The sequence below is a fragment of the Poecilia reticulata genome, linkage group LG6 (genome assembly GCF_000633615.1).
Source record: "Poecilia reticulata strain Guanapo linkage group LG6, Guppy_female_1.0+MT, whole genome shotgun sequence".
Lineage (NCBI taxonomy): Eukaryota > Metazoa > Chordata > Actinopteri > Cyprinodontiformes > Poeciliidae > Poecilia > Poecilia reticulata.
The window spans coordinates 19,958,458-19,970,689 of record NC_024336.1 but is presented as its reverse complement, the minus strand read 5'-3'; the positions used below and the strand labels follow the sequence as shown (position 1 = coordinate 19,970,689).

Genomic DNA, 12,232 nt, shown 5'->3' with positions numbered 1-12,232 from the left:
TATATATATAAAAATTTTCACTTTCTTGCATCCTTTTGTTATTTTGTATTTATTAATACATTTTCTTTATCCTCCTCAGAGCGCGATGCTTTTGACACCCTGTTCGACCACGCTCCAGATAAGCTGAATGTTGTCAAAAAGGTAGCGAGGCTTCACAGCAGCATCGCAGATTTATCTGTCATCTCTGACACAGTCATGCAGAAGTGTGACATTTTATAATGAAACAAAGAAACCCAGCGCTCACACACAATCCTGAGCGTTATGAAACTTTTAATATTTTCAGTATCTCAATAAATGTGGGATAGTAAATTAGAATATTGAAAACGTTGGTATTACTAGACTTCTCTGTTGTCTTAAGGTTGGAGCATCTATCCATCCTGGTCAGTGTAAAAAAGGTAGTCTTTTTTTATTTTATTTTAACATTTATTTTAAAATGGCTGATAACTTTAAGGATGTCATTCTAGTGAAGTATTAACGYTGACATGAGAAATGAGTAGGCTATATAATACCTTTTAACGATTAACTTCCACCAAAGCTCTCAAAAGTGTTTGACAGTGTTTACATCATCGATAATTTTACTTTCGTTTTCTTCGTTTGGGAACCGAGGATGGCTTTTGCAGAAATTTCTTCGTTCTTGCTGTTTATAAGATTTAAGCTACTTAACAGTCTGCGGTTGTTTACATCTAATCCATCACTGAAATATGAGCTGCAGGCCGACCAGTCAGAGAAACTGGCCATGGGATTGTTGTCTCCAGATGATGCATTTTCTATAGTTCTATAGTTCCAAAAACCAATTTAATAGGATGGTTTTCTATTCCTGATCGTTTCTTTGTTGTGTTCCAGACTTTGATCACTTTTGTGAACAAACACCTAAACAAGCTCAATCTAGAAGTGTCTGAACTGGAAACACAGGTGAGTCTCATATTTACCGTCTCATATCTACCTATTTTAACCTCACAGCTAAAATGTCATTTAAAACTCAGGAGTTGCCTTGTCCTTGTTGCCCTGGGCTCAGTCTAGCTGCTTTGGATCCATCTTTATTTAAAGGGTTCCTTATCTCATCAACAGGCACCTATGTGGAAGTTTTTACTACACAAATTAGGATTTTTTTTTTCTCATGCCATACAGGAAATGAAAAGCTTTTTTTTTAGTTTCTTACAACCTTTGTTCCAATGAAACTCRATCTGTCCAATTGATTACTGTGATGGCAAAACAGTTGATCAGCTTCTTTAAACAATATCATTTTTCCAATTGSATCAAATTTGTCTTCATGTATTTTGTGCATCTGTTTTTGTTTAGTTTGCAGACGGGGTTTATCTGGTGTTGCTGATGGGTCTGTTGGAAGGATACTTCGTACCACTCTACAACTTCTTCCTCACACCTGAGAATTTTGACCAAAAGGTGCAAAGTCTTGATTGTCTTTCTACTTCATTACCTCCAATGAGCAAGTAGAAGGCATCTAATGGATTTCTTTTTTTTTAAGTATCTTATTAATTAAAGAGTCATCCAATTTGGAATGAGAACCGTTTGAAACGGAGACCACGTCTTCGGTAGGGAAGTGTGGAAAATGAATCTCACCTTTGCTGTTTGTAGTATCATTTAATGAAGTTAGAGGAAACGCAGAATTTATAAGAGGATAATAACCAGAAAACAGGTTAAGACGCAAGGATGCCTCAGTGCATCACAGGTTAGAGTCCTGGCCTGTTGAACTTTTCCGAAAGAGAACTTTCCCCCTCTTTCACAACCCACTTTGCTGTCGACTGTTAAATAAAGGCCAATAGAGCCATAAAACACTGTTAAAGTAAAAATAAACAAATATATTTATGTATATATATATATATATATATATATTTTTTTTTTTTTTCTATTGAAAGGTTCCATTTCTGATAGGAAAAGACACTGTAATGTAAAAAGAGTACTGATTTGTTTTATTTTTTTAAATTGCAAGGCTAATTTTTACACTTTCCCTTTATACACACTTTTCCTTGCCATCCTAATGTTTAGCTCCCTTCACCGAGTCTCTATAAGATTCAAATTAGTAATCTGGCTGGGCTCCTACAAAATCTTAATATTACTCCAAGTCAGAAGAAATTTTGGCAAAATAAAAAAATATTACTGAACTTTAGACTGAAATCTGCCAAGACAATTACAATATTTTTTGGCTGAACTTTATATCTGTTGCATTCCTTTTTTTTTGTTTACCGCCATAATCTGATTTAAATGACTGAAAGCATGTTTGACATATAGAGTAACATACATGATTAAATCCTATTTCTTTAAACTCTGATGCAATGTCAGTTTTCACTACACTGCAGAGTGCTAACCTGTCTATTCTGAACCAATCTCTCCTGCCAGACACCAACTTGAAATCTCCCAAGAACACTAACACCACTTTCTTCCTCCCTCTGTATTTCATGAAGTGTTGTCCACTCTGCTGAATTGTTACTCCTAGTTTGTTTGTTTTTTTCTTTCTGAGCTCATCTTCATCCTGACCCACAGTTTAAGCAACACTCTTAAATCAATACTCCATTTCGGAGGAGCCTTCTGTGCTCGGAGCCAAGACTCTCCTCTCAATAGCTTGATAAATGTCGCTCGTTCTCCCCGGAGCCCATTCGGCTCAGCCGCTGGCCTCCGTAGTACTACGGTATTCTGAACAGGCAATCTGCGGACACCACAGTAGCCTTTTGTTTGGGTTTTAGCCAGCAGCCCCTGCCAAGCTGCGCAGCAGAATGGGCATCGGTGCTACAATGCACACAGCCTTTCCTGGCCCAGAAGAACAGGCACCGGCCCCACAGCATCTGTAATCTCCTATTGCACAGGGAAACAGTGGAGTGGCTCAGGGGCTCGGCTCTGTTTTTGTGTGTGTGTGTGTGTGTGTGTGTTCGAGGCCTATCAACGATACACCAGGGGTGGGCTGAAAAGTAGCACAAGGCATCAAGAAATCACTCCTGCTCCTGCTCTGTGGATCTCTTCTTCAGGCTCTTCCTTTCTGCTTTTTTGTATTAGATGGGCTTAGGTCACGCTTTTCACACAATAAGCCTTTGTTGGGCAAAGCTTTTAGTACTTCACAGCAGGAAGGGTATACACACACACATACTAAGAGCACACACACACACGCACACACAAACGATGGGCAGGGAATAGAAAACATCTTTCAACTGTTAGCCTCTTCTCCCTGATTGGTCTTCCTCTTCCCCTACAGTTTTTTTTTCACCCTCTAGAGATTGCTGTAGAAGTCCTTTTCTTGGTTTCCTGAACACAACTGGATTTCTGCTCATCCATCACTGTAGGTCTGTCAGCAACCTTAGAAAATGGCAGACTAAAGAAAGTATCTTTCTCATGCTTCAGACATCATAATTATGACATAATTTGTCTGCACGTCACCCAGGGTTTCCCAGTCAATCTGGAAAAGGAGCCAATTTAATTTCAGCGTTTTTCATGTCCAGAAGCAAATGGAAAAAGGCAAAAATAAAGTTGAAAATATTTGTTTTTCCACATTTGATCTCCTTATCTATTTTGTAAATGTTGTGTCTTTCCTCTTGTCCTCTCTCCTGTTTGTACGTCTTTCCCTCCTTGTTTCTTTATTGCCTTGGTTCTGTCCCTTCATCATTGTGTCCTAATTCACTTCAGTCATGTCTTCTTTTCTCAGTTTTCTGCTTTGTTATGACCTGTTTCCTCCTTGGGTACTTCCTTCTTTTCTTCTTTGTGCCCTCAGTTTCTTACTCCTTTCCTTCCTCTGTTGTGACCTTGCTTCCTTCCTCCCTTCCTCTAGTTATGTGCAGAATAATAACTATTAAGCAAAGCTAAATTCAACAAAGTTTTCTATTGATCATTTAATCTAAATTATAAGTTTTCCTGCAGAAGTTTTATATTATTTTTTTACAGTAAACCTTTGCATTCCTCATACACTAAAAATAATACAATGTAAACAAAGATTTGCCCTTTTAAAATGTAAATTAGATGTATAAGTGCCACTGACAGCAATAAATAAAATATATGTATTTATACATATGTGCAAATAATAAGTGAGTGGTCCACAACTTTAAAGGCAAAGGAATCAATTTCTATTTCTCCCTGTAAATAAATATTAAAATTACGGCAATTACTTACAAACTACTGCATTTTAAACTGTACTTAATATTTTTGAGTTCAGTTAAATTTAATTCATTGGATTTCATAACTTTTTCTACACAAATGTGACTTAAGTGGGAAGTAAGTGAAATAGATTTGGAGGGCTGCACAAAGTTTGCACCTGTTTAGGTGCAAAGCTCAGCATTAATCAGTGAGCTATACAACTTATCATCAATCATTTATTCAGAGGAAAAATGTATCAGACCGGCTAAATGCTGAACTTCAGCATTTAGCTCAAAGCGTAGAGTAGCTCTGAATAATTTTGAGTGGCCTCGATGAAGAATGGTAAAAAAAAAATACACACAAAAAAAACTGGCAATCCAGCAAATGTAGCTGATGCTGATTGACACATTTTGTATTTCTTTTAGGATGATATTTTGAATGCTTTTATTTTAAATAAATAAATAATTATGACCCCTAAGCTAAACCCACTAAAATAAGGTGTTGAAAGTATTCATGTTGAGGGATTATTATAGGCTTCTTCACCAGTTATGTGACGTCATAACTGGCTACTGACTCCGCCAGCGATCTATATAGATGGAATAACTGTCTGGACCTTGGACCTATTTTGATGCTGGTGATGGGGACATGTGAACATTAATAATTTAAGCTGCTGGCTTTTTTTCGTGCTGCTCTTAAAGGCTAAAGTACTTGCAGAGCACAGCTGTGCATGAATAAACCCACCTGAGGTGTGTGTGTGTTCCCTTGCTAGAAAGTGTGACGGCATCATCTTTCTCCCCACAGGTTCACAACGTGTCGTTCTCCTTTGAGCTGATGCAGGACGGAGGCCTGGAGCGACCAAAGCCCCGACCTGAGGGTGAGATTCCTGTTCATCACTTTTATGCTTTCCACATTTGCTTTTTTTTTTTTTTTTTTTTTACTGTACCGTGTCCTGGAAAGGAAACAATGACTGAAACAGTACTTGTCTTAATTGTAAGTAATATTTTATGCCTAAATTGGGTCAAAACATTTTATGTTAAAATACTTTCTTTAAGTGATGTATTCCCTTTTCATGCATCCATTCTGGCATTTTTTTTTTTGCTGGAAATCTAGAAAAGAAAGAAATAAAATATTTGGAACAGCCCAGCCAAAGTACAGAACTAAATTAGAGTGGAAATCTGTTCGGCTACGTGGGGAGTTCTGTGGACAAGAGACGTCCTTGCAATCTGAACTCATGGAAAGGGAAATGGGCCGAAACAGAAATCAGGTCAAGATGTGGTCAGACCCCTACCAAGAGAGATCATCATTTTAAAATGCAATCAAAAGTTTTGCTTTAAGGTTGTGCATGCTTCTGAAACCGTGTTTTTGTTGATTTTTCCATTTAGTTATTTAATTTTTCTTCACTAACAGTTCCTTGCTTTTCAGTTGTCTTGTGCAAGCTATGCATATGCCACATTAAAAATGGAAAAAGTTTAGAAATATTTTAAAATTTTATTTATTTTCTCACATTACAAAAAACATGGACTGGATGGAATATGAAAGATTGAATAGGTTTCTGACATTTATTTGATTATTTCTCTATCCAGGCTTCGCATTAAGTTTTTCTTTTTTTCCTTTAAGCAAAAGGAAATATTTGCCTGGTTGGTTTTCAGATAACAAAAAATACTCATATTTGCCTAATCTTGAATTCTCTCGTCATTTTCCTCAGATATTGTGAACTGCGACCTTAAATCAACTCTGCGCGTCCTGTATAACCTTTTCTCCAGGTACAGAAACGTGGACTGAGCGTCACACTTCACAAGTGGGAACACGTCATAGCAACCACCACGACATTCTTATCAGTGTTTTGTATCCTCTGTGTGTTTTTAATGTCATTTTTTTAACAAATGCATGAATCACATTCAGTCTGCTAGATAAGAAATCACATAAATCTGTATCTACTTCAACTCCTGCAGAGACATGCAGCTTTTTTTTTTTTTTAAATAATACAATAAAATAAAAATAGAATAAAACTTTTTGTGGAAAATTGCAGGAAAGTCTTGCAGATTTAGAGCTGAAAAGCATTCAGACATATTATCAAAGCTTAGGTAAGTCCTAAGGGTACCCCCAAACAAATATCTTCAGATTATCTTTATATTTTATCTGAAAAGCAAAAGAAAGAAAAGAACGTTTATGCGTATTTATTGTGCATTTTGATGCCCCTTTTCCAGCTGTAAGAAAATGTCCTCCAGGTTTGTTTATGTCCTCATAAGTGCCTTTGTTTAAACCTGTGAATGCTATCAGCTTGATGCTGGGAGGAATGTGCTCCAGCTGTCTTAATGCTCCAGATTTCCTTTGCAGACAAAGTAGAACCCTAAAGATTTTTGACCAAAGCTTTGCTGTACTCGCATAATTAAACATAAAGATTTTGCTAAGCAGCTACTTACCTTTTTGTATTTTATTCCATAAAATTTGTTTTCTTTTTTAACTCAGGTGCATAAGCATCTACAAAACTTTTATACATGATATATATATTAATATTATATTAGGATGTTAAAGACAGCTTTCTGCTAAAGCAGCTAAAGACGACCGTATGTCATGGTTTGAACACACTCTGTAATGTTTCTTTTTATGCTCTAATGCTCTACATTCAATAAACATTTCAGTGTCTGAACATGCTTATATTTTTTCTGCCCTCAACAGAAATAAAGAGGAATGTGTCTCCAATGAAAACAAAGCAAAAAAAAAAAAAAAAGAAAGAAAAATTGGGGTCAAAATGCTTCAAATTTTCTGAGCACAGAACGACAAGTGAACCTCCACAACAATTTTCTTTTCACTAAATTGAGACAGACTGTTAGAGAAGCGGTGTAAAAGCTTTCTGAATTGGAGCTGACCCCATCGTAGACCGAAATAGATAGAGGAGTCACTGAATGGATGAAAAGGTTCATTTCTCCTCACACATTCCACAATAGCCTTTGAAAAGGTGTGGGGGGGGGAATTGGGTGTGTACGCGCGTGTGTTGATGTATTATTGATGATGCCGCCGTGGCATTGCACGGGCCCACGCGGGCTGCACAGGCATTCGAATTGAGATTTTTTGGATTCTTTGTAGCTTTTCAATTAATTTGTTGTCCATTGTGTGTCCACTGGATAGCCATAAAAAAAAAAAAAGTCAAAAATAAACAAAACAAAAGTGAGAACTGCTTTTGGACTGTTGCATTGTGCAGTTAGTAATTACATTTTCAACTCACTTTTAAAGGTAGGGCTGAAGTGTTTTCTCGGCAGCTTCAGCATCGCTGTCCTGCAAAAATTCAGCTTTTGTTCTAAGAGAAGTTGAATGAAATTGGCAATATGAACAGAATAAAATTTTAAAACATAGATGGATGTGTAAATGTGTCAGGTTAGTGTCATACACATTACATGACAAAAATGTGAACACCCCTTTAGTTTTAGAAATGTTCATTGCAGGTCAAGTTAATCCCAAAACTTGCATAGCCGGGAAACATATTTGGATACCCAACGTCGTCTACCAGTCTTTGATATCAACTTAAAGAAGGTTTGATCCACTTCTCGTCTTGTTTCACATTTTCCTCAACCAACCCCTGATCCTAGGTAGCGTTCATTATAGATTCTGTGGCGGTGTTGAGCAACAACCAACCAAAAACCATGACACTTCCACCCATGTGTTTCGTAGCATTCCAGAAGTCATGGTCTTTGTCTTCATTGCCCAACATTCATTCAGCTCTTTGTATTTTTCTTACAGATCATAGACATCCTCCCATAAAAGTTTGTAGAAGTGAAGCTTGTTTATTCTCCAATTTATAATGTTCTCACTGAGTTCTCTAGACAGCTGTGTAGTGATGGCAGGATACTGACTGCTCATCTCTACTCCGCAGAACCCCACTTTAAATCGTTTCGACCTGAATGAATCAGCGTCCTAACAGGCAACCGAATTTCTTACTTTTAGAATTGTAAATAATCTGAAATTGAATAAAAAAAACAGAGCACACACTACATTCTGTTTTTATTGACATTTCTGGCAGCGCACCTCTGACAATGCAATATTACACCCTCAAATCTCTATACGTTTTTGTAGAAAAGAAATCATTTGTCAGAGTGAGTGTGTATCAAGTGTAGCCTTTGAGCATGTCGAAGAATATACTAAAAGTAACATTATCCTGCGGTGATTTCCATCTCCGCTGCTTTCATTTCACAACTGCTGCTGGAGGCTCTGAAAGCATGTTATGATCGCTTCCTCTCCGCTCCGGCTCGCCCAGGGAACAATTGAGCTCCTCTTGTTATTACCCGTTACATTATTGTTATTGCATTATTGTTAACATTGTTGCTCTATGCAATGGAGTCACATGGACACACGACCACATTCCCCTGATTGAAGATGGCAAGAAACGAAGACGGACTTCTCCTGTAATGCAGCTGGAAAGTTTTTGGTGCAACAACAAATAATGTGTGTAACTACAGTCAGCAAAGGTAGTTTCAGATAGCTCCAATCCAAGGCTGCTACATTTTTTTTCCCCGTGCTAGTCTCACAGTGGGAAGCTTTGCTTTGTTGCATTTCTTTTTTTCTTTTTTTTTTTTTTTTTTTTTACTTTTTATTCATTCTGCCTGGTTCAAATCGCCTATTTAAATTCAAATTCTGCTCCCATGAGAGCTCAGAGTAAGATTTAAATAGAGATCTGCTCTGCAGTGTTGTCAGGGAACAACAATGACAATCTTGGTCTCAAATAAAAGCACTTTTGGTTGTCTGCGCCTGATTGCTCCGTGTTATTGCATGGCAGCTGCTGCCGGTCATTCCAAGCTCGAGAGAAGAGACAGAGAAGTAAGACCATAAAATGAACTGTTAGTCAAAGGATTTACGAAACCTCAAGTTTGTTTTTTTTTTAAAAACCTTTTGGTCATTTTACACATTTATATGAAATTCTAATAAAGCTTGGAGGCACTGAAGTTGGTTCATCCATCTTGGCTGAAGTTTATTGATTCAATCAACCACCAGGGAAACTTTTGAAATGCAGTATAAGATTGATACTTTAAAGTTCTGAACAAATATTTTAACACATGTATAATATTGGTTGCTGCAGCTTTACTTCTCTTGGTAATTAAGTATTTTTGATAGATCATTAAGACAAGCAGTCATAAGGCTCAAATCACACATATGTTTTGAATTAATTGTAGGGGTTTTTTTTCTTAAGTTTTTATATGACACCATATATTTTCAATGAATTCAATCCTGATCAAAATTGGTCCAGGTGAGTAGTATTGAATGTGACAAATTATGACCCTGATCCAACCCCCAAAAAGTCCTGTTTACTCAATATTTACTGGAGTCACAACCTATTTCCCTAGAAAAGAAGAAAAAAAGTTGCTTAACTCATGAGATGTTCTGATGTAAAAAAAAAAGAAAAGAAAAAAACGTTTGAAACCAAAAGTAAGAGCACACATTTCGCCCATATACAGGTCCAGATCCTCAGGATCCAATACTTTTTTCCTTTTTCTTTTAGGGTTTCCATAGCAAAAACATCTGAAATTAAAGCTTTAAAGCCCATTAATAAAATAGCTTGTGTATTCATTTGCACTAGTATGATATATGTTGTTTCATTTGTCTGCAGTTCTAGCTCCTTAATCTTACATAAGAATTACTTCCTGTTTCTTTACACTTTTGCTATATATTTTGCCTACTGTGATCAGGATGCAGACTACAAATGACCAAGTCACAGAGCCCTGCTTTAGAAAATATAAAACCAAAAATAAACTTAAGTAAAAAAAATAAAAATAAACCTAGAAAGCAGAAGGTAATCAAACCTGTACTAACATGCCTGAGCAACCAACTGCAGAAGCAGAGATTGACCTCTGACTTCTTTATGAGCCCAATTAAACAGTCAGTTGCCTTTAAGGCAATCGATAAATCATCGTGTTAATATTTTAGTAGAAATTAAATCAAAGTTCCGACTATAAAACCTGCGGATGTTTTGGCTTTCAGGGGTTGCATCGACGTGTGTTTATGCGCCGACTTGTCTTGTTCTCTCTTACTTGTTCAAAGCTCACTGTGGATGAATCTCTACAGCTGCTTGACAATATCACATTGTTTTGAGAAGAGACAGAGACTCGAGAAGGCGGAGGCATTATCAAATGAGACTCCTACAGCTCCGTAGCTCCCATTATGTCTGTCTGTGTGTGTCAGCACATCCTCACTCTTCTCTTAGAGTGAAGGACTCTTACCGAGAGAGCTCTTGGAAATCATGATAAAGGTCAGCGGATTGAATAGCTGCTTTTGTTCACCAAAAAATTATAAGAACAATTATACAATGAAAGAGGGTCACACTAAATGATATTGTCTAAAGGGGGATGATGCACCGAGGAAGGTGGGATCTTTTTTATACTTTACAATAATAAACAGGATATTTTGTTTATGAAGATTTTACAAAATGTCTTTTTTATTGTCTTGATGTAGCTTTGGCTTACTCTGAACACATTTAGGATTTTCTGTAACATGAGTCCAAAACATTTTCCAATAATACTGGATTCAGCACTTTTCCACACTCAAGTTTGTTTTTGACCTTTTAACTATTTAGAAACAATTTAATTCAAAGGCTTGTTTTTCAGAATGGGACAAATACAGTGCTGCTGTGATAACGTTTCCCCCCCCTTACAGATTTCTTGTTTCAGATCATGAAATATATTATAAGAGCGGATAATAATAACCTGAGTAAATACAAAAGCCATTTTAAATGTTGGTTTCATTCATATAATAGAAAAAAAATAATATCTAAACCAGCCTGGCCCTATGTGACAAAGTAATTGTCCCTCAACCTAATTACCTGCTTGTGTCGCCCTTGCAGGTAGTAGCTGCCATCAGTAATTGGGCTTTATCACCACTGAGGGATTTTGGGCCTCTCTGAGTTGTGGAAATTTTTTTAAATGCAATGCAATGGGTTTTTATCCTGGTAAAATAAAAGTAAAATAAAATGTAAAATACATTTAAAGCCTGTATTCGTGAATTGAGAAATGTTTTTACTGATCTGATGTAATATTCTAATCTTAAATGTGTTTTCGTAAGGCGTAAACAGAACATTCATCATAATTAACAGCAACAAAAGGCATCAGTGCACATAATGTTATTCACTTAGTGAATTGAGCTGCTAAAATATAATGAATTTTTCAAAATTTGAATGCATTGGATGAGTCTGTATGTCTTCAGATCAATCTTCCCACTTACAAATAAACAAAATCTCAGTTTGCGTTGAGAATATGCAAAGATTTGTTTGACAAACTGTGCATGCCACAATACAACTGTCAACTTTAATTAATTTATTGTTTTGGTATCTTGTGTGATAAACCAGCACAAATTTAGTGCATAATTTTAAAGTGTAATTAGCAGCATAGATGGTTTTGAAAATGTTCCATGTCTAGGAACTTGAAAAGTGTAACATCTCCATCAACAGGACAGCTATTTGTGGAGAACAGACGCTAAGGGAAGCGATTTGTTCCGTTCTCTACAAATGTGGACATGTAATAATAAAGAAGTGGTCCCCGAGTACTTTATATAGTAGGCTGCCCCAGTCATTGTTTCACTCACGGAGTTGGTTTTGCGATATTGTGCCCAACTGCTTTCTGGGTAACACAGACCAACCGACACGCTGCCGCCGCAGTCTCTGTCTCTCTTCCCCCGCCGAGGAGAGCCTTCCGCAACTGGGCCGGGGCGTGGCCGGACGATGGTCGCCCTTCTCCGTTCGCGCACAGCATGTTCGTGGAGAACGTGGTGCTAAATGACCTGCAGACGACCTGATTATCAGGTCGGTAGGTAGATAGGTCAGTCAAACTTTATTAAGAAACCAGCGTTCTGACAACTATCCCAGCATGCACCGCGCGCTTCTTCTTCTACGGGCGAAATGAAGTCGGCGGCTGCTTACCGTAGTTGCTAGACCTGTTGTGGCTCAATATTGGTCCATATATAAGGCGGACCGGATTATAAGGCGCACTGTCGGCTTTTGAGGAAATTGAAGGTTTTTAGTTGCGCCTTATAGTGCGGAAAATACTGTATATATATATGTTCCCCATTGCCTCCCATGTTCCCCATTGCCTCCCATGTCTCAGGCAATGGGGAACAGAAGACAAGGTGCTGGAAGTACCATCATGGGAGGACAAGCCCCTACATGGGATGTACCACC

General features: G+C 37.4%; 1 protein-coding gene across 2 annotated transcripts in view; it reads left to right on the top strand.

The window, feature by feature from the left end:
- The window catches only part of parvaa (parvin, alpha a), a 21,722-nt gene extending 14,998 nt beyond the window's left edge, over positions 1–6,724 (top strand). For both annotated transcript variants that reach the window (XM_008411706.2, XM_017305401.1), the window contains exons 9-13: positions 80–141; positions 844–912; positions 1,300–1,401; positions 4,876–4,948; positions 5,780–6,724. In XM_008411706.2, the coding sequence (XP_008409928.1) occupies positions 80–141; positions 844–912; positions 1,300–1,401; positions 4,876–4,948; positions 5,780–5,856 (383 nt within the window). In that variant the 3' untranslated portion in view covers positions 5,857–6,724. The remainder of the gene's footprint in view (positions 1–79; positions 142–843; positions 913–1,299; positions 1,402–4,875; positions 4,949–5,779) is intronic.
- The last annotated feature ends 5,508 nt before the right edge of the window (positions 6,725–12,232 follow it).